Below are 26207 nucleotides of genomic sequence, written 5' to 3'. Positions count from 1 at the left end.
GCTATAACAACAAATAACTACCAAATTAAAAAAAAAATCAAAATGGCTTTCATAAAAATTGAAAGTGTTCTTATACGATGTACGGAAGTCGGAACCCTTCGTGTGCGAAGTCGACTCGCACATGTCCTATTTTATTAAATTGTTGTGTTTTGGTAATTGATATTATTTGATTCGTGGGTACCATGTTCGTGGGCATTTTTAACCCCCGACCCAAAAAGAGGGGTGTTATAAGTTTGACGTGTGTATCTGTGTATCTGTCTGTGGCATCGTAGCTCTTAAACTAATAAACCGATTTTAATTTTTTTTTTTTGTTCGAAAGGTGGCTTGATCGAGAGTGTTCTTAGCAATAATCCAACAGCCTAGCCGTTTGAAAGTTATCAGCCCTTTTTTAGTTACTGTAACCTTCACTTGTCGGGGGTGTTATAAATTTTAGTTATACAAAATCTCGAGTACACTCCTTAATAAAAACTAACAATTAGTGACTTAGTAAATTAGGCATTTTTCAGGTCTTCGATATGTAAGACAGTAGGTACCTAAATTAGACTGGCTTCCCGCGGCTTCGCCTACGTGGCTTACAGGAAACAAATGATATATTTTTTTTCAGAAAAAACTGTCTGTTCGCCTGTTAACTAGTTTACGTCACCGGTTAGTGGTGCTAATTCGGTTGACACACAAACTTGTTAGTAAACTAACACGTCTAAAAATACTTAGTGCTATTTTTTCACAATGTTTTCTGCAGCAAAGGGTTTATTAGGGGTATACTGCCCGAATACAATGGAAAATCTGAAACCAATCATCTATCGACTTAGTATGTACTGTACCACGAGACTTTACGGTCTTACCACTAAACTATTGGGGTTTCATAATTTTTACCCGATTGCGGCAAAGCTAAAAGGAAGGGTAATGATTTTAGCAGTCTATATATGTATGTATGTAACTATGTACATATGTATGTATAAGTAGGTATGTGTGTTTGTATCCAGATTCTGTGTGTTCCACCACAGCACCTAAAGTACTGGGCCGATTTTGATGAATGAGGTGTCAATTGATTCGTTGTAAAGGCCCGGATGACATAGGCTATATTTAATACCAAAAAAATTGACCTAGCGGATGTTACATCAGAAAAAGTGGAGGTCTCCAAAAATATTTTTTGCTATTGTATCGAGTGGGGCGTCAAATGAAATGGGTGAAAATTCTGAATTCTTGGGTAATTCTGAATAGTGGGTTTTCTCCCCTTTCATTTAACACCCCACGATACAATAGCAAAAAAAAATTTGAAGAGCCCCACTTTTTTTCATGTAACATTCGTTAGGTGAATTTTTTTCGTATAAAATGTAGCCTATGTCACCCGGACCTTTACGACGAATCGATTGACACCTCATTCATCAAAATCAGCCCAGTAGTTTAGACGCTACGATGGAATACACAGAATCTGGATACAAACATACATACATAGACTGCTAAAATCATAACCCTTCCTTTTGGCATTGCCGCAGACGGGTAAAAATAGGTAGGTAAGTAAGTATAACGAAACTCAATTAGAAAAGGAGTTAGTCATGTTTTACAAAGTTTTTTACGTAACTTGACCGAGTTTTCGGAGGCATCTGCGTTCCGTTTGCAAGACGAACGACCTTGAGTGAATTCTCAGAACTAACTGATGTAGGCACAGGGCTGCCTTAAAAAAGTCGTACGCCCAGGCGAAAATGGAAAAAAGTCGTACACTATTTTTTATGGAAAACACTGTCAAAAGCTAAAGTGTCAAAAGCTAAAGGTACCTATTTTCTTTTCTTTTTTTCCGTTGTATTTTCCTTTTTACTCCTCGACAACGACTGACCTTGAGTGAATTCTCAGAACTAACTGATGTAGGCACAGGGCTGCCTTAAAAAAGTCGTACGCCCAGGCGAAAATGGAAAAAAGTCGTACACTTTTTTTATGGAAAACACTGTCAAAAGCTAAAGGTATTTTCTTTTCTTTTGTCCGTTGTATTTTCTTTTTTACTCTCGAGTTATTTCATCGGTGGCTTACAATTAGTACCTCAGATTAGTCCAGATTCCAGTACGATTCCAGTACGATTTCAATGCCTAGGCGCGTAAAATCTACTAATAAGCATCGAAATCGTCATACAAACATTTTTGTATTTGTAATAAAAGATTTGTACGATTTATATGAATGGCAGCCCTGTGTAAGTAAGAAAACTGAGTCTTCTTCTGGTACCTACGAGTAGGCACTTACATCCATATCAAAATATATAAAAGAAAATCGACCAAGTGCAAGTCAGACTCGCGCACCGAGGGTTCCGTACTCGGGTATTTTTTCCGACATGTTGCACGATAAATCATTAAGCATGAAAATAATGTTTTAGAATGCACAGGTAAAGACCTTTCATATGATACCCCACTTGGTATATATATATAACTATACCAAGTACGGAACCCTCGGTGCGCGAGTCTGACTCGCATTTGGCTGGTTTTTTTTATTGTAGACAACAGTGGTAACTATTGTATTCGTTTAGAGAATTGTGTAGGTATACTACTTACTTGAAAACTATGTGCTTTTTCTTTCTATAAGTAAATGGATAATATTTTGGGTTATGCCACTTTGCCACGGACGGATTGAATTAATGATCAGTAATCAGGCACAGACGCTCTTGACCTTGTCATAGTAGGTACGTGTTCAGAATTATTGTATTCTCCATCTACGTAATAGGTACATTAGTACTTAGGTACAAGACAATAGAAATCGCAGTAGTTCAACACCAAATAATCGATTGTTTCAAATGGGTCATAAGTTCGATTCAAAAAAACTCCACAAAACATTTGTGTTTTCGGTAATTATATTAGGTAGGTACTTAATTATACTATAGTAGGTTCGTACCTACTCACCTAATTAGTATTATCTACGTAAGTAAAATATAATAAACGGAATATCAATTTTATTAATTATTATTTCCGGTTAAAATATAAGAACATTTGAAATAAACAGAGTCAATTTTATCTTTACAAATGTAAATACGAGAGTGTGTTTATTTATTGGTTTGTCCTTCAATCACGTCGCCACGGAGCCACGGATCGACGTGATTTTTTGCATCGGTAGGTATCTCTACCTATAGTTAAAGACCGAGAGTGACATGGCTACTTTTTCAAAAAATCGGTTTTTTTTTTTCGGGAAATCAAACAATTTCCACGGGATGTTTAAAACCCTAAATCCAGGTGGATAAAGTCGCTCGCGTCAAACAGTCAATCACGTCCAAACATATTTTCACAAAAATTATCTTAATTAACAGGAAAAACATTGCTTAGTTAAATGTGTCACGAGTCGCGATAAAGAGTCCAAAAACGTGTGGGTACGCTTAGTATAAACTCCACACTTGACCTCTTGACCATCTTGATTTTTTTTATTATTTGTTGTGATAGCTACCAAATGTGTGTATTTCTATCGGCGCAGCGCCGAGTACCTACTCGGCGCTGTTGGCGCTGTGCCGATAGAAATACACACTCTGTGTAGGTACATTTTAACTCTCTCAGTAGTTACCTATTACGATCCATTCATGAGATACAGAACAAACTCGCGCACAGTAAGATAACTATACCTAGTGGACTATTATGAAGATGCTTTATCTGTACATTTTGAAACAGAATTTAATATTTATGCATTATAGTTTTTATTTACCGTACAAAATGTCGGAAAAATTACCCGAGTACCTACGGAATCCTCAGTGCGCGAGTCTGACTCGCACTTCGCCGTTTTTTTCCTTTTGAGATACGGAACCCTAAAAAATGGCAGAAGATCAAAATATTTCACATACCTATCTACATACTGTCCGCCAAACTTTAAATTGAAGATGGCACTCGATGATGATGATGATGGGAAAATCCCACTCGAAAAACTACCGGTTTCTAGACTAAACTTGGCGTAGGTATAATGTTCTTACCGAGATCCGCGAACTTCAACAAGTTCAAAGTTTTCATAAACCAGTAGGTATATTGAAAAATCCTATTACCTTGATAGGTACGTACCTATAAGATTTTTTAAATGATAAGAAAGCTTGAGAATGAGTAACTTTAACAGTTGTGATAGTCTTGTTAAAGTAATATTGTGAAAAGGTGATAAAGGTAAGTACCACGTAAGTACCTGCCTAAGTTAAGTTATACCTATGTATAAAAAGAACACCCGGCTGAGTTTGCTGTGGACTTCTTCTCAGACCAAGGCGCGTTCGGAACCCTCCCGTTCAACCATTAGTTTTAAGTTTACTTAATAATAATCACCATGACATCATTTATTTAACAAATTCAACAATAAAATGCTTTGACTTTGACAATGAAACCGTGATGATATTAACTAATTTGTAGAACATCTCTTATTCGCTTAGTACCAATTTATAGTCGATTAAGGAAAAATAGATTAGACCATACCTTGCCTTGTTATTAGATGCAGGAAGGTGACTTAATCCTAGGATTGATCAATGCGGTTTAGACATAGGTAAACATATTAAAACCTACTCGTTGGTTGTATGTGTGAACATTTCTTGTGAAATGTGCGGTGCGTGTGGTGGAGCAATATAGGAGCAATCAAGATCTGCTTCAATAGATATCTAGTTCAAAGATACATTTAAACGAGACAGCCAAGTGCGAACAGGACACGCGCCCTGAGTGGGTTCTGTATCGTACCATCTTACAAGTACTAGTATAGTATAATATGTATATTACGTGACAGGTCGAGATGGCAATCGGGGTGGGAACGCCCCGCACACCCGCACAGCCCTCTCGCTAACCCGGTGCGGGTTAGGGAGAGCCTCACCCTCGAAACAGCGTAGAAACCGGTCATGAAAATATTTAGGGCAGACACGACATGCCCGTAGGCGTAGGCCGTAGTCCGTACCCCAACTTGATGTCCAACCAATTTTTGAGTAATTTCATGTACTTAACACATTTTTTGTTTGAAACATGTAGCCCTACTAATACTTATTTAGTTCAATGGTCAGGTAATAGCTATCAGTAGATACCCATACAACAAATATAATCACCGGATGGTATGAGTAAGTTCCTCACGCCACTAAAGCCTGTTTTCCTTTGCGCAATATGCACAAACTACTCGTCGTGACCAAGGCTACGTGCCCATAAGTTGACACGAATGTGACATCTATGGCACACACCTTCGTGTTGTGAAAGAATTTCTTTAAAGGTTACAACTTTACAGTGTTTAAAAGCTATGGTTAAGAGGCATGTTGCCATTTTTTTGCGAAATCCATCATTGTTAGTAGAGATTCGAAGGACAGGTGTACTAAGATAATATTGCATACAGTACTCCAACCATTTAGTTAGACCTTACTTCATTGATTTATCAATAATAATAATACCAATAAACTTATAACTTGTAAATGTAATAATCTAGCTTCCTAAGTCATTCTGAATTCAGACGGTTGGTCTTACAGCTACCACCTATTTTATAGACTTGAATTATGATGATCGCACGTTTTTAGGTAGGGAAAATATTACTCGTGAAAATGGCATCCCGAAAAATATATAAGCGTACATAAACCTAAACATTGATCAACCCAGATTGCGACTTTGTTCCACACATACCAGGTACCAAGTTAATTATTATTATTAGTAATAACCATAGTAAAAAATTCGCATAGTTTTTGGCAACCGGCAATTGAATCGAAAACTTGTTAGGCAACTAATAAACAATTATTTTCGATGTTCGTTGCGATTCCTATCCCACTTAATAATAAGATTCATGCATAAATAATAATAGATATAATAATTTGTCTAAGACGTGGTATAAAACTAATGGGTGATCATAACATTTCAGCTCAATTGATGCAGTTTTGCAAGAATGCTTCGTGAATTTGTTAGGCTGTGTGCACATCTTTTATACACATTCATGCTAATAATTTCATTATGAACGCGAAAGTGTGTATGTCTGCCTACTAGCTTTTCACTACTATCCGTGTAACTGATTTTGATGAAAGGTAGGTACTTGCAGAGATAGCTAGCAACCCAGGAAAGACATAGGCTACTTTTTGTCCCGGAAAATCCGTTTACCGATTTTGACCGACCATACTTAGCGATGTAAAAACTAGGTACTTGGACTTCGTCTGTGTTGGTGTTAGCTGGCGGGCGTGCTCTGCCTTTTTGGAGTGTTTTTTTGTTAAAACTGACTGAAAAGCGCTCTAAGGGGGTGCCGTGCGTATGTCGGCGAGCGCCGGCACAGTCGGGGTCCATACTTGTATAGTTTAACTAACTTGTTACAAATAACTACAAACTTGACATTGGCTAATCTTTGTAAAGCCAGACGAGAGAGAAAAAAAACTAGGTTCTTAGAACTTTATAGTCATGGCTTAGGTTCTTGCATGACAGAATTATCGTCAAACTTTGATCGTCAATAAAAGCGAAATGGGTTGCACAAGTCAGGATTTGTTAACTTTGCATCATACGTTTAATCTTAATCATGAAGGTGCTTGTGCAAACCATTTTGCTTTAACGTAACTTTAATCACCCGTCATGCTACTAAATTTTAATTTAGAACCTAATCTATACTTAGGCACTTACATGATAGTAAGTTATAGTGCGTAAATTTTGAGAAACTGTTTAACTGAAGAGTGTATATCAACTGTTTTGTCAAAAGTACGTTGGTAAACCGTACCTACTTTTGAAATGACAGTTAACACATAGATCAAAATATATGGCGAGTCCTTTCTTAAAATATGCATTATATTATTGCGTCATACTTACCGGTGAATTTAACCTCGATGTGCGTCAGTTAAGTACATCCTATGTTTTTCATCTTTTCATTTCATAATTACTTACCTATTATCATTTTGTTTTGCATGTCATCATAAAAACTAACTCAAGGTTAGCAAAATTCTATTGTTTAACCGACGTAGTTTCTTGGAATGATGTACCTAACTTGGTACCTACCTAATATCTTAATCGGTAGGTAGGTATTGACCTGTTCTGGTGCATTATAAAATACATAGATATTATGATCATCATCATCATCATCATCAGCCTGTGGACGTCCACTGTTGGACATAGGCCTTTCCTATAGAACGCCACCACACCCGGTCCTCAGCCTTCCTCATCCAGCCACTTCCCGCCAGCCGCTTTATATCGTCGGTCCATCGTGCTGGAGGACGTCCCACACTACGTTTGCTTAAACGCGGTCTTAAAAGATATTATGATAATTATACCTATCTACTCAAAAAAAGAGTCCGACGAATTGAGAACCTCCTCCTTTTTTGGAAGTCGGTTAAAAAAAGCAGTGATAGCCTAGTGGTTAAGACAATGGTCTTCTCTTAGAATAACCATCCGAGGTCTTCTATTCGGGAGGTTGGGGGTTGAATCTGAATTTTTAGAGCTATGGACCTTAAAGCAATTAAATATAACTTGTTTTAATAGTGAAGCAGAACAAATATCCTGTTGAAGGTTGGTGAACCTGCATGCCTGAGAGTTCTCCATCTCAAAGTTGTTTGAAAAAAAAATGAGGCCCCCCAAATGTCTTTGCCTAAAATATAAAAGCCGGAATAATTAAAATCTTGCATTATACAAAATAATATATACACCTAACTAGCTTTGCAGGCGCTGCTTGTGACGCCTTACTGACGAAAACTAAAAAGCCTAACAAGATCCAGACAAGCCTCATTTGACCGGACATGACAGTTAAAGTCAAACATGACCAGCTAAAGCTGCATACCCTCACTGAAAGAATCAGCTAGATATGCGCCCACCAAAGTCATTAAATGCTAAAGCAATAATGTCCCGGCCACATAATCCAACAACGCGATGCTCAACGGCGTTTCCTGTTTAACATAGATGTAGCCACGATCAACGTACAACGACATTCACAATTCCGTTTGGTTTTAGGCCATTTTAACCCTAATTCAATGGGCATTAGACGTTAACCGTTCAAGTGTGGTTTATCTGAAATGTAAAACTATATGCTGTTTTATTTTATTCACTATAGGCAAGCGCTTGACCACAATCACACCTGATGGAAAGTGATGATGTGGTCTAAGATGGGACGCGTTTACGTAAAAAATGCCTATTTACTCTTGCTTGAAAGATACCCGGATTGTAATTGGTAGTAAACATAGATCGCGGAAGAGTATTCCAAACCTTAGCCATGTGTATGAGGAATGATGACGCAAAACGTTTCGTGCGTGTAGATGGAATGTCGACGACATACATAAGGATGGAAACTCGCCCGACGCGACGTCTTGCGGTTCGGTGGTAAAATGGTGAAGGGGGACAAGATCGAAAAGATAAGAAAAAAAAAGAAAAGATAAGATAAGAAGAAAAAGAAAAGATGTTGATTACAAATGAATGAATAAAATAAAATAATTATGGCTTTGTTAACCTTAATTTGGCCTGAGAAAAAAGTTATCTAAATTTATTATCATTAGGTAACACTAGGTAAGTTATAGCTGAAATCGCAAAGAGTACAAAAACGCGCGTCAATTTGAACTAACTACTAACCTCAATCTATGAAAAGATAATAGTATTCAAGGTTAAGTGTACGCAAACTCATTACACATAATTTATCTATTGCATAATCGGTTACACAGAGTAAACAGCCAAGTAATGCCATGCAATCTGCATGCCATGCTTTAATCTCGTACCTATACGTTCGTCCAAAATAACTTATTAAAAAAATTAAATCGGTCAATTGCGAGTCTGACTCGCTTACTAAGGGTTCCGGATCATCGTACAAGAAATAAGTAACACTTTTTAATTTTTTTAATTTTAATAGCGGCCATTTTGAAATTTTTATTATTTGTTTTTATAGCGGCAATAGAAATACACATTCCGTGAAAATTTTAGCTCTCTATCTATTACAGTTCACGAGATACAGCCCTCTGATAGACAGAACGGACGGATGGACAGCGGAAGCTTAGTAATAGGGTCCCATTGCACCTTCGGGTACGGATCCCTAAAAAGAAAACAAAAACAAGATGTTTTAAACTTAACAATAAACCAAATTAATATTCTTGCTGCTCCAGAGGAATGTTGTAGACCGTAATAAATAATAACAACTTGAGATCATAACTATTTGTATTTAATATCTTTAGAGTTACATATTATACAATCGGACCAAGACGCCATGACACACACACACAAGTCATAGACTTACGCAGAAACATAGATTAATGTACTAGTTTACACAGACTAAAGAACTGATAAAATTGTCATCAACACCCCCTTCCAATTTTACAAGAGGTTCAACTCGTTACAAAAATATCTAAATTTATTTGCACTTAACGACTTAGTCATTATATCAGCCAACTGTTTATTTGACTCAATATAAGAAATATCTACTAATCCTTTAGCTGTTAAATCTTTCACAAAATGAAATTTAATGTCTACATGCTTAGACCTTTTTGTCTCAAATGTCTTGGCCATTTTAATCGTAGACATGTTATCTTCAAATACATAAATCATTTCTTTATACTGAAAAACTTCACTTAATATACTCTTTATAAAAAGACTTTCCACTAAACAACTAGAAAGTGCATAATATTCAGACTCACAACTGCTAAGCGCAACTACAGATTGTTTCTTAGATTGCCAACTTAAAACATTATTATTTAATTTTATAACATAGCCTGAAATACTCTTCCTATCATTGATATCAAATGCAAAATCAGAATCCACATAGGCCTTAATTTTAAGAGACTCAGATTCAGACTTAACAAAATTCAAAGTCATATCAACAGTATACTTTAAGTACTTTAAAACATTTTTCAAATGAGACCAATGTACATTGTTATAACAATTTTGAAAACGACCAAAATATGATACCGCAAAACACAAATCTGGCCTTGATCCTATCATCAAATACATTAAACTTCCAACCAATTCTTTATAAGGCAACTTACAATTTACAGTTTCATTACTCTTAGTTAAATTAAGTTTAGGCTGCATAGGAACTTTACTTGTCTTACAGTCAGACATATTAAATTTTATCAAAATTTTCTTTATTAAGTTACTCTGACTTACAGTAATGCTCCCATTTTCACATTTATTAATCTCTAAACCTAAAAATTGAAATTTTGAATCAGTACCTAACACATGAATCTCCATGTTAGACATTAAATGTAATTTAATTTCTTTTAACTCCTTTACACTGTCAGACATCATAAAGAAATCATCTACCCATATTAAAATATAAGTATTTCCCCTGAAATACAAGCACGGGTCTATCTTTGACCTAACAAAGTTTATTTTAAGTAATTCTAGATTTATATGATCGTTCCAGCTTTTTGGGCTCTGTTTCAGTCCATACAAAGATTTTAATACCTTGCAAACTTTACCATTGAAACTTTTATTACTCTTTAAGCCTTGAGGAACTTCCATATAAACAGGTTCTTTCAATCTACTCTTTAAGAAAGCTGAGCGTACATCTAATTGCTGAATATGCAATTCCCTCTCTACTGCAATAGTAAGCATGATTCGGAGAGTTGTCATGCGTGCAACGGGGGCAAAAATATCTTCATCAACAACACTCGACTGCTGATACCCTCGTGCAACTAATCTAGCCTTTTTGCGAGACCTACCATCTACTAACTTCTCCGTAAAAACCCACTTTGAATCTATAATCTCCTCATTACTAGGCACATCAACAATTTCCCATGTTCCATTAGACTCTAACGATTTTAACTCTTTATTTATTGCTATTTGCCACTCAGGTTCCTTAACTGCATCATCATATGTCTCAGGTACACCCAAACAAGTAGCTAGAGCCAGCACATCTACTTCAAAATCCTCTAAATATTTAGGCAATTTTCGCACTCTAGATCTTTTATACACAGCATGCTCACTACTAGCTCCTGGTGTAGGTTCACAATCATTATTTATTATGACATCTGATGATACTGAAGGCAGATTACTTCTATCATCACAATTATTTGGCTCATCACCAGCCCGACATTCATTTACAGGTTCATCGATAATGTTATACTGATCATCACTATTACACTGTTTATCAACTTTATAACTTTTATTCCAAAACTCATCAAATATAACATTTCTCGCTGTCTCTACCTTTCTTGTCTCTGGATTCCATAATCTATAGCCATTATCACAATAACCTATCATATATAATTTCTTAGTTCTTTCATCTAACTTTCCAGTCCTATCCTCTTTATGAATATACACAAAAGCAGGACAACCAAAAACTTTAATTTTAGTCAAATCAGGTTTAAAACCGTACCAGAGATCGGCAGGAGTGGTGTGTTTAGGTAGCACAGATGATGGTAATCTATTTATTAAATACACTGAAGACATAACCGCTTCTCCCCACATCTCCTTAGACATACCACTCTCAAAAATAAGACATCTAGCCATCTCTACTATGGTTCTATTAAAGCGTTCCGCCTTACCTGATTGAGGTGGATTACGAGCCATAGAGTAACTGATCCGTATCCCCTTTTCTTTACAAAAATCAATGAACTCTTTTGACCTATATTCACCGCCCTGATCACATCTTATATTTTCTATTGAACAATTAAACTTTGCCTCAACTAATGACACATAGATCTTAAATTTTTCAAAAACCTCACTTTTGTTTCTTATTAAATATACAGCACAAAAGTTAGTGAAGTGATCAATAAAACTCACATAATAGTTATATCCATCATGAGTAGGTGGACTAATTTTACCACAAACATCAGTTGAAATACACTGCAAAACTCTCTTTGCCTTTCTATCCTCCGGCAACTTTTTAAAATATGGTAACTTAGTTTGTTTACCCTGTAAGCATATTTCGCATAAACTCTTAGACGGGTATCTACAAGAATGACCCATTCTCCTATGCCACAAATCTGTAATACTATTACTCACATTAACATTTGCACATTCTGATATAGCTGACAATTTAATTACATATAAATTTCCAAATGTGTGACCAGATACAACTACTACCCCATTTCGCATTATCTTTACAACAGAATTTTCAAAAATTATTTGGAAACCTTTTTCTTCTAACTTTTTAACTGATAACAAATTGAACAAAATATTGTCACAAATTAATACATCTTTAATAGTTATTGTATTACCCAGCTCTGTCATACCTTTAAGAGTACCCTTCTCATTCGCTGTCACAAACTGACCCGCTTTGGCTACATTAATGTCAACATTCACATTGGTAATGTCATACACAAAGCTTCTATAATCACTTTTTAAAATATGAGAACTAGCGCCACTGTCTATAACGAATACTATTTCATGACATAACTGACCGGCACTCAATGCACTGTTTTCACTTGTAATAAAGGTACAGTCTGCAGAACCACTCTCTCTGGCAACAGCACCTGTCTCGTTACTTGACCGAGCCTTATATTTGAAGCAGTCCTTCTTTTTGTGTCCAACAGATTTACAAAAAAAGCACCTAATATTCTTCCTTGACCTGTGGTAGTTATCCCTGGCAGGAACTGACCGCCCTGTCGCAAAAGCACCTGGCGACTGTGTTTCTGAAACCATATCTCTCTTAGTACGCCGCTCCTCCTCAGCAAGTAAAGTGTTCTTTACATACTCCAGTGTAACCGCAGATTTATCCTTATTACAAAGAATGTCCATCGCAGAAACCACACTGTCAAATTCAGAAGGCATTGCTACCAAGAGTTGGCTGACTATTTCATCCTCTTCCAATCTCCCTCCAGCAACCCTGACATCAGATGCTAAAGACTCAAAATCCTGGATGAAATCCTTCAGAGGTTTGTCTTTAGAGAACTCTAGCTTCCTCCAAGCTTTCTGAGCTGTTACTAATGATTTCATACCTTTTTTTTCGTAAGTGGCACTTAGTGTGTCTATTATTTCCCTGGCTGTCTTTTTGTCTTTAATCATGGTCAAAATGCTGTCAGATAAGCACTGCACGATGAGATTCCTGGCTTTAACATCATTTTTGTTAAATTCCGCCAATCCCACGGCATCCGACGGCACCGCGTCGCTCAACACCGATATAACCTCATGTTGTTCGAGCACCAACCTAACTCTAAATAGCCAATTACTGTAACTGTTTGTTCCATCAAATGGTTTTATTCCCATGGGAATTCCTCTTGTTGCCAAGTTCTCCATGATTTGATGCCAAATATTCCGTTTTCACTCAAATTTTATTTCTAGACAAAATGTCTTCCCGGTCTTTCCTCCTGTGACGATGTGAGCAAGCAATAATCAAGCTATGAACTCACCGCTGAGACGTGTCTGGGCCCATAACCTATTCTTGCTGCTCCAGAGGAATGTTGTAGACCGTAATAAATAATAACAACTTGAGATCATAACTATTTGTATTTAATATCTTTAGAGTTACATATTATACAATCGGACCAAGACGCCATGACACACACACACAAGTCATAGACTTACGCAGAAACATAGATTAATGTACTAGTTTACACAGACTAAAGAACTGATAAAATTGTCATCAACAATTAATAAATAAACTCCAAAACCTCAGTGGCTGGCTTTTCCTGCACATTTAACAGTAGGAGGGCGGGCGGTGCATAACGCATGATGAATTTTGCACCAAACTTTATCTCTTTCAGCGGATTATGTTAAAACAAATGATGTTTAATTGCTTGATACAGACATATCGGAATAGTTAGAGGTACCTCCCGAAAAGAAGACTGACCGTCGTCTTAACCATTAGACTACAACAGCACTGATTTTCATATTATCCTATCATAATAGTATGTTTTAAACATCTAGTTTCAAATTATATTCTCCCTTCCAGCCCCAGCATGTCCTCCGAAGGTTACTCCTCTTCGGAGCTGGAGTCCATGCCGGACCGGATAGCGGAGACGTTCTCCGGGATGACCCTGCTCGTCACTGGAGGCACCGGCTTCATGGGGAAGGTGCTGGTGGAGAAACTACTCAGGTATAGAGAATCTTTATTAATTGCAAATAATTTTCGTCCGAGTCTTGGTTTTTTTTTTAAATTCTTTAGGAACTATGGTTTTATCGGTTTGAAAATTAGGTAACGTACTTAGTAGTTAAAGTCTGTCATTTTCGGAGATACTTCAAATAGGTATTTCATTTTTGATCAACCATGATAATGGATGATGAAGAGAATGTATTAACATTCTCTCTTTCTTTTTCAAGAAAACGAAACTATTTTTGTTTATGCTAGGTTTAGTTACGACAATACATTATTCCAACGAGGCCCGAGTGCCTTGACCGTTAGACCACTTTTCTTTAATTAACTTGTAGCGTAGCACTTACAACACCAATAAATTAAAAACTATTTCTACGAGTAGGTGGAGTTGTGAGCGTAGCATCTTTTGAATTTAAGTTTTTAGAGTTCCGTAACCGAAGGGTGCCAACGGGATCCTATTAAGCCAAGACTCCGCTATCCGTCCGTCCGTCCGTCCGTCTGTCTGTCAGCGGACTGTATCTCGTGAACCATAATAGGAACCTGAAATTTTCACAGAATGTGTATTTCTTTTGTCGCTACAACAACAAAACTGACCCCATGAAAATTAAAAACAAATAAAAAGTGATATTTCTTGTACAATGGTACGGAACCCTTCCTGTGCGAATCCGAGTCAGACTTGACCGATTTTTAAAAAAATCCGTGGAAGCTCTTTGATTTTACGCCATAAAAAGTAGCCTATGTTTGTCTCCGCCATGTAGGTACAAAAGGGTCAAGGTCTCTCAAGGCCAACAAGGTCTCTCTCTGTACAAAATTTCGTCAAAATCGGTTATGCGAATGAGCCCTGAAAAGGTAACAGACAGATAAATAAGTACTTAGGTACTAAATTTAGTATGAATACAAATTACGTTTCTATTTACAGAAAAGTTCCTGATATTGAAAAAATTATGCTATTGGTTCGCCCTAAAAAAGGAAAACTTCCAAAACAACGCCTCGAAGAAATGTTCAACGATGCGGTAAGATCAAATAAATTAATTTTAATTATTATTACTTAAGGGCCGATTTAACCAACGAAAAATAAGTTTTATGTAAATGTAAATTTGAAATTTTGACAGGTTTCCAATTCAAAAAAAATCAAAATTCAAAATATTTTTATTCAATTAGACTTTTACAAGTTTTTTTGAATATACAATTTACAAATTCAATACAAAAATTGTCATTAATTTATTCCTCGGTTAAACGTTACTCGAAGTTGGTGAAATCGGCACTAAGGCCTCATTTACATGAAAGCTTTTTTAACGTCCGTTAAAAAGCGTCCAAATATAATAGAACAAAATATGTATTCCCAAGTATCTGTTCACATGTAAAAAAGCGTTGACGTGTGAACATGTACCTACTTGGTACATTTATTTGGACGCTTTTTTAACGGACGTTAAAAAGCTCTCGTGTAAATGAGGCATAGATAAATACTTTTTAGTTTTACTATTATTTTAGAATTATTTATTGGAAGATATTAACCTACATTTTAATTAATTTCGATATTATTATATTTCACATTACTAGAAAGGACAGAGACATTTTGATTGTACCTTGTTTAGATATAAAATAAATTACATACGAGGAGATGTTAAAGAACGAACATTAGTTATTATTTATCGTTTTCATAATACGTAACAGATTTCGATTAAATACATACGTGTACGTGAGGTTTTATGCCTAGGTATGGTATTGCATATATTTGCACTGCGTTTGCGCGCCGTTGCGCAAGCGCAGTGCAAACGAAACAAACCGTTTGACTTAGCTTATGACGACATTAACTTGTATTACTTATGTTCACGTGAATCAGCGATTATCTTGAATCTTTTTGGCGAAGTCTTTGTTGTAACATTAATTTTTATGAGTTACTGAACGATACCCATGACTTCTTCCGCGTAGTTTTTTTATTAAATTCAGTGGAAATTATTTGATTTTCCGGGATAAAAAGCAGCCCATATCCCAAGTTTTTGACTATATATCCATGAGAAAAATTATCCGTTGCTCCGTTAGTACTTACCTAATCTACGGATGTGGATGGCGTGATTGACAAATCAACAAACAAACACAATATTTTTACACTCATATCTAATACTCTTTTATATTTTATTTTATTTTATTTATTAGGACTAACAGACAGTAGCACGTAGTGATTACAAATAATATAATAGAAATGAATATAATAATGAAATAAAATTAAAATGAAATAGAATAGAAATAAAACTTACGTGCTACCAACGTACTCTTTTATAATATGGATAACTTAAGTGTTATCTTTTAATTATGTGTTTACTCATTTAAATTAAATCAGTCTTAAAATTTACCAAAAAAAAAGATATTAAAAAATAATGAGATACATAGGTCCAATTTTATTAAATCAGAAAGGACCCAAGTACTTAGGGCTCCAGAGATAGCATCGGAATCGAAGCACTGAGTCATCGGCAGTGAAGGGACCGTCGTCTTGACTAAAGGCAAAGGCAGGCCGCGATAGACCGTAAATATACTTACGTATAAAAATTTCCATGCTTTCAAAAATGTGGACACTGAAGCTTGGCCTCGTCCATTAATTAAAAGTCGCTCAGTGCGCTATGGAGCGAGTTATATTTGGTATCCTCTCTCAGAAATGAAATCTCAGGAAATTCGCAGAAGAACAAAAGCAACCGACTTAGCTCAAAGGATAGTAGACTGAAGTGGTAGCGGGGATAGTAGAAAGAACTGAAGTGGTAGTGGACACTCAACAGGTCATGTCTGTAGCAGAACCGACGGCCAATGGGGCAGACGTGTTCTGAAGGGGTAACCACGTACCGGTACGCACAGTGTAGGACGACTTCAGGTCATAGGTCCAGCCCATCTGAAGAAGGTGGCAGGAAGCGGGCGGATGGAAGGTGGAGGACCATATTTGGTGGCGCACTGGTAAAAAGGCCTAAGTCCAACAGTAGACGCATACAGGCTGATGGATTAAAAATTTACTCCAGAAAGAGACACCTCATACTGCGTACTGTACTGCCGCTTGCTAAGTTCCGCCTTTTTATATGGCGCTTAGGGCCTTAATCCAACGGCCAAGCGAAAGCTTTATACGTAGATGTTAGTTGAAACATTTCGCAATAAGATCATTGGCTGATACGACTATCGGTACTTATTCGTTTCGAAGACGACATTCCACATGGCGGTAGTTTCATGAGCAAGCTATTTTGATACTTACTTAATACCTATATGTACTTACTTTTCCTTTTGTGGTTTTATTTCATTAAGTTATAACATCGTGTGGAATATCTGGACTGCTAATATGTTTTTACATGGAAACGTGTTAACAATTTTTCTGATGGCGATGAGAATAGTTTTCTGATAGGTAAGAAATAGGACCGCCAAATTGTATAGATACTTTGATTTTGCTTTTTATATGTTTTCTCGGTAGGTAATTAGTTTTGTGGTATACTTACTAAATAAAAGTACTTAGGTAGGTATATTCATTCATTCAAATACGAGTAAGTATTGACTATTGACGCATGAAATTAACGAAGAAACCCATGCATTAGGGCCTGAGTTTTATTATTTAGTTAGTTATGAAGAAATGAAATATCGACTAAACTAACTTATCCACCTCTAGTATCACCAGTTAATCTCTATTAGAATATCTCTTTGTCCCTACTACCTAGTAGGTAGACATTAGGTATACTATCACTTTCGCAACCAAAAGGCATTAACAACGTACAAGAAATACCGAAGTGACCCAATTCAACGGTACAATGGGCAAACTACATTACATTCTCCAAATAATAAATAATCACCTCCTTGCTACATTATACCTAATGTAGATAGCACAACAAAGATTAGGTACTTTGATGATTTCGATCGGTCGATATTACGACCCAGTTGCATGAGACTTCGTCACGCGATGGGACCTAGGGAACGGGGTTAAAAATCATTATATCCTTGCTCGGTACTTAGTTGTTACAATACTATTAAAATTTAATACATGTGCCTATTAAGGTTTGATACGTTCTCCTTTTTCTTAGTGTACCGTCTCTTTGCGAAGGTCGGTAATCATCATTAAAACTTGTACGACCACTGCACTAAATAGAAATCTCGCCTTCTTACAAAGCCACTATCCTTCTGCGGCCTAGCCTCTTCTAGCTTGTCATTTTCCTCTGCATGAATACCTCTGGATTACACGATGGCAGTACAGTAACTCACTCAAGCGTTGACTTGTTACTGGGCATGTGTGGACACTTTCAACCTGATCCAGTGTTGACGTTGCTTTCACAAGCTAGACCGTATAGCCACCAGTTTTATCTTTATGAACTCAGCGGCAGCTGCAGTAAAAATAGGCAGCAAAACTGACTATTGGATGATTCCGTTTGTATTAACCCAGAAAATGGCAGTTCTTGGCAGTTACTGAGTCCAGTCACTGCCATCGTGTAATTCAGGCATAAAGTTGAAAACTACCTTTCTCGCCCTTTCATACACTTATTTTCCATTCTCGAAAAGGCGCCGGCTCCTGCATCGTACTTCGAGTCTGTGATTTTCTGTGTCGTGAATCATGAGGGATAAAGAAGTGATTTTCCGAGATAAAATGGAGCTTACGTATTAATAATTTAGGATATAAAAAGAACAATTAAAAATCAGTGAAGGAAAACATCATGAGGATACTGCATAACTGAGGTTCTCTTCTCAAAGGTGTGTGGTCTGCTTATCCGCTCTTGTCTAGCGTGGTCGGCTAAGGCCAAACCTTTATTATTCTGAGGGCAGATCCGTTTTCAACAGTGAGCCGGCGATGGACGGGTTGATGATAATAATGATAATAAATAGTTAAATTTTTGGTACCTACTTTGATTTCCAGTTGTTCGAGAAACTCCGCGAGCTCCGCGGTGGCACAGCACCACTGTTGGAGAAAATGCAAATCATTGATGGTGACATGAGCGCCCCAGACCTGGCCATCAGCGACGCTAACAGGCAGCTGATCATCGAAGAGGTGGACATGATCATACACGCCGCGGCGACTATCAGGTGAGCATCTGCCAAGATATTAGAACTGCTAAAGAACCATGCAAGGGGTATCCTTTTTTTTTAAATTATATAGACTAGCGCTTGGCTGCAATCAGACCTTCTAGCAAGTGATGATGCAGCCTAAGATGGAGCGCGCTTGCCTGGAAGTTGCCTATTCACTCTTGAGTTGAGGGTACCCATATTACAGGTGGAAGGGAAAACTGATGCCGGAAGGTCGTTCCATATCCACCATTCAACATCTACCAGTCAACAGGGTGTAACCAGAACACCAGCAAAAACTTAGCATTATTACACTGCTTAAACACAATCCAATACCACTAACCATTTGTCTCATTTTGTAGTTTCAGTGATTTAGTATTTTTCAAACCAGAAAAACATGGCACTTGCGACGTGGCATTGACCCCGAGTGGCCTATCTATGCAATGCAACGTTTGTTTACTCAGAGAAGGTTTCTGCCATTTGGTTTATCTTTTGAGAAAAAGAAAAAACTGAGTATACAATGCCTTGTGTTTGAGACACTGCACTGTACAGGTTCAAAAATGAAAAACTAAAATCTTATTATGCATCTATTGTATTTGTTTTGCTTTCAGATTTGACGAGGAACTGAAAAAAGCAGTCTTACTAAACGTTCGGGGCACAAAGCTTATTCTAGAAATAGCAAAAAAATGTAAAAAACTTAAGGTGAGTCACATTAATAAGATATAATCCTTTATTTCAGTTGCTAATTATTTAAACTCTTGAATAAGTACTGAATATATTTCTTGTTTTTAACCCACGCCCCAAAAAGAGGGGTGTTATAAGTTTGACGTGTGTATCTGTGTATCTGCCTGTGGCATCGTAGCTCCTAAACTAATGAACCGATTTTAATTTAGTTTTTTTTGTTTGAAAGGTGGCTTGGTCGAGAGTGTTCTTAGCTATAATCCAAGAAAATCAGTTGCCGTTTGAAAGTTATCAGCTCTTTCCTAGTTACTGTAACCTTCACTTTACACTTGTTTCAGCTTTTTACTCATATATCAACAGCATACTGTCACTTACACGAGAAGCTTCTGGAAGAAAGGCCGTATCCCCCTCCAGCAGACCCCCACAAGATCATAGACGCTGTGGAATGGATGGACGAGGAAACCATCGCTACTATAACGCCAAAGTAAGTCTTAATCAAGGAGTTTGAAATCAGCTTAGCTTATTACTAAGTCTTAATATACGAGAATATCTTGAAAAGCCATAATCAAAACAGAAACATGAATTGTTTGAAAGAAATTCAAAATTCAAATGAAGAGTGATCTAGTTTGATCGCGAAACTCCATTCTCCACGTAAAGTGTTGAATAGGTAGCTAATAACTTAGCGTTAGACTGCACCTTGTTTATGGCATTTACTGTAAGTTCCAAAAGAGTAAGTATTTTTGTATACGGGGGAAAGGCTTGAGTACTATTTATTGTTTTATGCTATAACAGTATGGGAAATTGGATTTCTGTCAGATGCTGCGTGTGAGATAATTTTAATTTGATACTTTTCAGGTTACTCAGCAAACTGCCAAACTCATACGCATTCACAAAAGCCTTGGGAGAAGCCTTAGCCGTCGAAGCTATGGAGCACATACCCGTAATAATCCTCCGTCCTTCAATTGGTAAATTTAATTCATGCATTTAGGGCTGATTTTTCAATCGTGAAATAACTTTTATCTGAAGAATTTTGGGGTTTAGATATTTTGCCTATAGAAAATCTGTTAAAACTTCAAATTTATTCCTCAGGTAAAATTCATTTGACGATTGAAAAATCGGCCCTTAATCTAGTAGTTACCTAACGGGTAGTCTTTGATGCGTGCTGCATAATATCAATTGGCATGTCTTAGAAAGATTGGCCTTGTATTGATTTACTTTAGAGTACTTATTGATTATTTTTATTACAGTAATTCCTATTTGGCAAGAGCCAGTACCTGGATGGACCGATAACATAAATGGACCTACTGGTCTTCTTATTGGTAAGTATACATTTACATACAAATATAAAATACTGTTTTTATCGATTTATTTATCTACTTAGTAGGTTATAATTTGTCTCTTGCATTTCATACTAGGTACTTCGAAATCTTAATTTAAGTAAGAACTGTGATTTTCAGGTGCCGGCAAAGGGGTGATCAGAACGATGTACTGCAAAAGCAACAGCTATGCTGATTACTTGCCTGTGGATGTGTTTATCAATGGCATTATGATTTGCGCTTGGAATTACATTAAAAATGGGTATCGTACTAAATTATTTCATCACTTTTCTTCAGATCCTTTCTTCGGTGAAATCTTTATAGGTACAATTTGCAAGCAGTCATTTTGAAATTTACGTTTTGATCTTGTTCTACAATCGATCTTTCTCGCTGGTTCTTCTCAGTAGAAAACACCAGCAAGCATTCCGAACTAGTGGTAAATTATTTAGACGATTCAAAAGCACTTGTAAAAGTTTATTTGAATAAAAATCTATTCTATTCTATTCTATATAGAGCAACACTTGTGGATAGTTAGGTATATATTAATTGAAATATGAGCTCCTTTTCTGAGCTATAATACCTAATTCTAGATAAAAATATTTCATTTGAGTGCCCGTATGCTTGCTTTGCAACCTTTGCCTAGCAACCTTGATAGAACTCGAGCATCGAAACACAATAAAGTTATAGAAAAAGGTCCTTTGATCTGAAGTCATAAAAATTCGCAAGGTTTCCACTTGTAGCGCTGGCTGTAGAGAAGGACTTGAAGGACCGCAAAGAACTTGAGCTTTAAAACAAGGGAGTTAAGGTGCATTTTAGTTTGAGTCTGAAGTGTTTCGAAGCTCGAATTCAAACAACGTTGGTAAGATGTAAAATCTTATACTAAGGCTACCGATACGACTTATCTTACTTTCAGAGATACGAAGACGAACGTGGTGAACTTCACATCGTCCGCTGAAATCAAAGTGACCTGGTTGGAGATGATTGATGCTGGGAGGGAGATCATTATGAATAGAGTGCCATTGAATGGTGTCGTATGGTGAGTAAGAATACTAGCACTTGATGAAGAGTAACTTTAAGCCAAGGCAGTATGACTATAAATGACACTGGAACTTCTCTAGGGAGGTTTCACCGTCATTCTCGAATCTTGAGGTTTACTTTATGTTACGTGAAATGGATATATTTTGTACCTTTAGCTATGAATGTACATACATAGAGATGGATTTTTCAATTTATTAAACCCATTCCAGGTATCCAGGAGGTTCGATGAAACATTCTCGGCTATACCACAACATTTGTGCATTATTTTTCCACTGGATTCCAGCAGTCCTCATCGACACTCTTCTTTTCTGTCTCGGATATAAACCTGTGTAAGTGCTCTGATGCAATTTGATTTCATACTCATTACATTAAAATCGCTTTAAAGGTACAAAACGAATATTTTCTTTCTTTACAGGTTAATGCGGGTCCACCGTCGTATAAGCAAAGGTTTCGACGTTTTCGAATACTACACAAACAACCAGTGGGACTTCAAATCTGACATCGCACAGACCCTTCGAAAAAGTCTTAACCCTAGGGAGAGGAGAGATTACAAAGTTGACGCTATTGGTAAGTAATTATTGTTACAATATTTCGGGAAATGTATCGAGTCAAAGGTCAAAATAGATGCCAAAAAACTTGGCAGCATGAATAAAGTGAAGCGGTACTTCACACCAGAACAACGCTGAACTCATTATTTTGCTCAGGTTTGGTCTGGCATGGTATACTGCTTTTTGATGCAGGCCTTTGAGATGGGTGCCAACTGCCAAGTACTTATTTGATGCAGTAGACTCATCTTAATCATTATTTTTCAGGTCTGGACATATCAAAATATTTCGAAGATTGTATCAAAGCTGCCAGAATCTTTATTCTAAAGGAATATGATGACACTCTGCCTGCTGCCAGAAGGCATATGAAAATGTATGTATAATTTGCAGTAGTTTTGACAATTTTAGATCGGAGCTAGTCCACCCAGTTGCAGGTCCACCCAGTATTTTGGAAGTTTGCACCTGGACTTACTTAGTCGAAGCGGTTTGCCTCCTCGTTTCTAATTGGAACAGCTAGGATATGGAACACCCTTTAGGCATCAATTTCCCCTTCACTTTTAATACAGGTACTTTCACGTCAAGTGTGAATACGCATCTTCTAGGCAAGCGCGCTTCATTTTAGGTTGCATCATCACTTGCCAGCAGGTCTGCTTGCAGCCAAGCCCTTGTTTATTAATTAAAAAATCCATACTCAATATTATAAATGCGAAAGTGTGTCTTTATGTCTGTCTGTCTGCTACCTTTTCACGGCTCAACAGTTAACCGATTGTGACGAAATTTGGTACAGAGTCAGCCTATATCGCGGGGACGGACATAGGCTACTTTTTATCCCGGAAAATCAAAGAGTTCCTACGGGATTTCTAAAGACCCATCCGCTTAACCGATTTGTATGATAGGTACCGAGGTAGCTTGCGTCCCTGTAATTGTCATAGGCAACTTTTTATCCCGGAAAATTGAACAATTCCCACGGGATCATTAAAAACCTAAAATACCTAAACGAAGTCGCGGGCATCCTCTAGTTAGTTTAGAAATCAAAGTTTCTTTGAATTGAAAAAGTGTTAACTTCAAGTTCATTTTTTTTTAGCATGTGGTTCGTGGATATCGTTACCAGATTTTTGTTCTGGGGTCTAATCTTCTACTGGATCAGCGGCTGGATCTCGACGTTCTTCAGTTTTCTATCGACATCTAGTGAGATAACTCCTAAAGCCATTGTAGAATAAATTTTGTGAAATCCTTGATTTTAGTTGAATAGTGTTTTAAATTTTATTTGAATAAGTGGATCGTCCTACTCGTATTGCTCAAGAGTAAATTAACGAAATATTGGTGAAAGATTAAGAATGTATTAACTATAGACAATTTATTTTTAAAACGGGAGGAAAAACGTAAATACAGTAAACTATTTAATTAAAGAACATTTTATTACATCTATGCTACTCTTGCATGAGTTGCGTCATCATAACGATAGAACGAATTTCGGCGTCCTGTTTCTATAAAAGCGGTTGGACATAGTGAACTATCGCAAGAAAAAGAGTGAATTTTCTAAAACTGATCTGTGGTTGGTTTATATTAGATACCTATGTAAGTATTAGGAGGAAAATTGTATGAGCTTAGTAGATATTTTAATACACCTACCAACTCAGATATTAATAGTACCTAAAATAAAGAGAAATAGGTAAGTATTACTTAGACTGTACAGAAGACCAGTTTTATTATTTTTATTAAGTAATTAAAAGACTTGATATTATTGTGTAATCATAGTTTTAATGGTTTTTTATAATTTCCTATTTCGAATAAAAAAATATAAGTACATAACCTTGTCTTTAATTCATTATTAAATCCCACAATATTTCTATCTTACAACTTATATTATGTCGATAGATTTATTTTATTTCTAGTTTTTGGTATACCTATTATAAAAAAAAGCCGAAGCGTGAATTTAAAAAAAATATCAAATAAAAAGTTCAAAAAGTTCAATACTAAAGTGTGAAACTTCACGCGATGGCAGCGAGGCGCGATGGCAACATTCTTAGAGTGGCTAAAGACCGAAGATTCCTAAGAGTTTTGTTTTTCCTTTTCAGGTACGCAACCCTAAAACGCTGTTCCTAATAAAAAAAAGTGACAGTATTTTTTATTTTTTCACAGTAGGTTTATTAAAAAAAAACAATGTATAGTCCCCGACAGGTTGAGATGGCAATCGGGGTGTGAGGCGAAGGGATGCCTCTCACACCCGCTCGTCACCCGCGCTCGCCCGCATCGGGTTAGCGTTGTTCCCCGATTGCCATTTCAACCTATCGTGCATTGTAGTTGAAATACAATGACCTTGTAAGGTCATTGTTGAAATAATTGACTACCTTAGTAATTTTCAAAAACGTTAACAATCCCACATGCAGTTACCATCGCGTCGCGCTTGTGTTTCAGCCTTAAAAATCTATAAAAATTGCTTTACAACAACTGGTAAGTCATCACAGCACTTCTTCGGTATGAGCATTGTCTAAGTTTAACCAACTTTTAACTGACTTATCTACGGAACTAATTATTTCGATAACCCCGCATTTAGAGTACAAAAACCATGCGAACAAAGAATACAGGATAATCTTCGTGATGATGTCGACCACGTAGCGTCTGTAAAATTAAAAAAAAAATCAATACAATAGATACCTACTAAAAAGAAAACAAATAATACTTATTAAGTTATTATGAATATTTAGTCTTCTTAGATATCTGAATATATAAAAGGAAAAGGCAAAAGGTGACTGACTGATAAATATGAACTTACAGCTCAAACTATTGGACGGATCTGCCTGAAAGGATTCAGATGATTCAGATACCTATTTTTAACCCCCGACCCAAAAAGAGGGGTGTTATAAATTTGACGTGTGTATCTGTGTATCTGTCTGTGGCATCGCAGCTCCTAAACTATTGAACCGATTTTAATTTAGTTTTTTTTTGTTTGAAAGGTGGTTTGATCGAGTGTTCCTAGCTATAATTCAAGAAAATTGGTTCAGCCGTTTGAAAGTTATCAGCTCTTTTCTAGTTACTGTAACCTTCACTTGTCGGGGGTGTTATAAATTTTTAATTTACACTTGTTATGACATAAACACCCGCTAAGAAAGGAGTTTCGAAAATACAACCTCTTTAAGGAGGTACCTAAATACGGACACGCGGCCTAAGTTGCGGGCATAAGCTAGTTAACTTATATGAATTTTTCGTCTTCTTAGATATTAAATGTTAAAATAAAAAAAAATTAAATGATTATTTGGAACCAATGCGATTTCGAAAATTTGATGGTCTTCTTGAATATTGAAGTTACAATGATAGAGATCAGAGATGGACCTAATAGTTACATTTATGGTGTTTGAGTAAAATCGTTTTCCAATGTCGATACTAGGTACTTATAACATTTCGTTTTACAGTAAATTCAAAATCGATTTAAATGATCAAAGATTGCTTGTATTGAATTTCAGTGTTTACTCACATTCTATGCAGCTTTCTTGCTCTTGGCAAACTAGAGGGATCCTCCTTCAAAACATAAGTTCTTGTCCCGATAACATAGTCCCTTAAATATGTATCCCTATCCAACGAGGATACATCGATAAAGAATATTTCGTTCTCTTTCTCACTTATGCGTTTTTGGAGGGACAAGAAATTTGTGTTCCTGAAGTGCCATTCCTTTGTTGTGTAATACTGGATTATGTTGAGGCCGTGGCTTATGCGCTTTTGGAGTTTCACCATGCTAGAA

The 26207-nt window shown here is 36.6% G+C and overlaps 2 protein-coding genes across 3 annotated transcripts in view; one reads left to right on the top strand and one right to left on the bottom strand.

Moving 5' to 3' along the window:
* The window catches only part of LOC123870915 (fatty acyl-CoA reductase 1), a 37991-nt gene that overhangs the window by 993 nt on the left and 10791 nt on the right, over positions 1 to 26207 (top strand). Inside the window, exons 2-14 of one of the 2 annotated variants that reach the window (XM_045914412.1) lie at positions 13732 to 13875; positions 14792 to 14885; positions 18743 to 18909; positions 19500 to 19590; positions 19908 to 20053; positions 20425 to 20534; positions 20817 to 20888; positions 21027 to 21147; positions 21799 to 21921; positions 22133 to 22252; positions 22339 to 22490; positions 22736 to 22841; positions 23553 to 23728. In XM_045914412.1, the coding sequence (XP_045770368.1) occupies positions 13739 to 13875; positions 14792 to 14885; positions 18743 to 18909; positions 19500 to 19590; positions 19908 to 20053; positions 20425 to 20534; positions 20817 to 20888; positions 21027 to 21147; positions 21799 to 21921; positions 22133 to 22252; positions 22339 to 22490; positions 22736 to 22841; positions 23553 to 23688 (1575 nt within the window). In that variant the 5' untranslated portion in view covers positions 13732 to 13738 and the 3' untranslated portion in view covers positions 23689 to 23728. Of the gene's footprint in view, positions 1 to 13731; positions 13876 to 14791; positions 14886 to 18742; positions 18910 to 19499; positions 19591 to 19907; positions 20054 to 20424; positions 20535 to 20816; positions 20889 to 21026; positions 21148 to 21798; positions 21922 to 22132; positions 22253 to 22338; positions 22491 to 22735; positions 22842 to 23552; positions 24118 to 26207 lie in introns of those variants that run through there. The other variant, XM_045914411.1, reaches the window with a different exon arrangement.
* The window catches only part of LOC123871004, a 47062-nt gene continuing 45461 nt past the window's right edge, over positions 24607 to 26207 (bottom strand). Inside the window, exons 24-25 of the mRNA XM_045914519.1 lie at positions 25944 to 26201; positions 24607 to 25090 (exon numbers count right to left, since the gene is read on the bottom strand). Coding sequence (XP_045770475.1) covers positions 24931 to 25090; positions 25944 to 26201 — 418 coding nt within the window. The 3' untranslated portion in view covers positions 24607 to 24930. The remainder of the gene's footprint in view (positions 25091 to 25943; positions 26202 to 26207) is intronic.

The sequence above is a fragment of the Maniola jurtina genome, chromosome 13, assembly GCF_905333055.1.
Source record: "Maniola jurtina chromosome 13, ilManJurt1.1, whole genome shotgun sequence".
In the NCBI taxonomy this organism is placed as follows: Eukaryota; Metazoa; Arthropoda; class Insecta; order Lepidoptera; family Nymphalidae; genus Maniola; species Maniola jurtina.
Note: the sequence above shows the minus strand (reverse complement) of the source record. Positions and strands in the feature narration are given on the sequence as shown.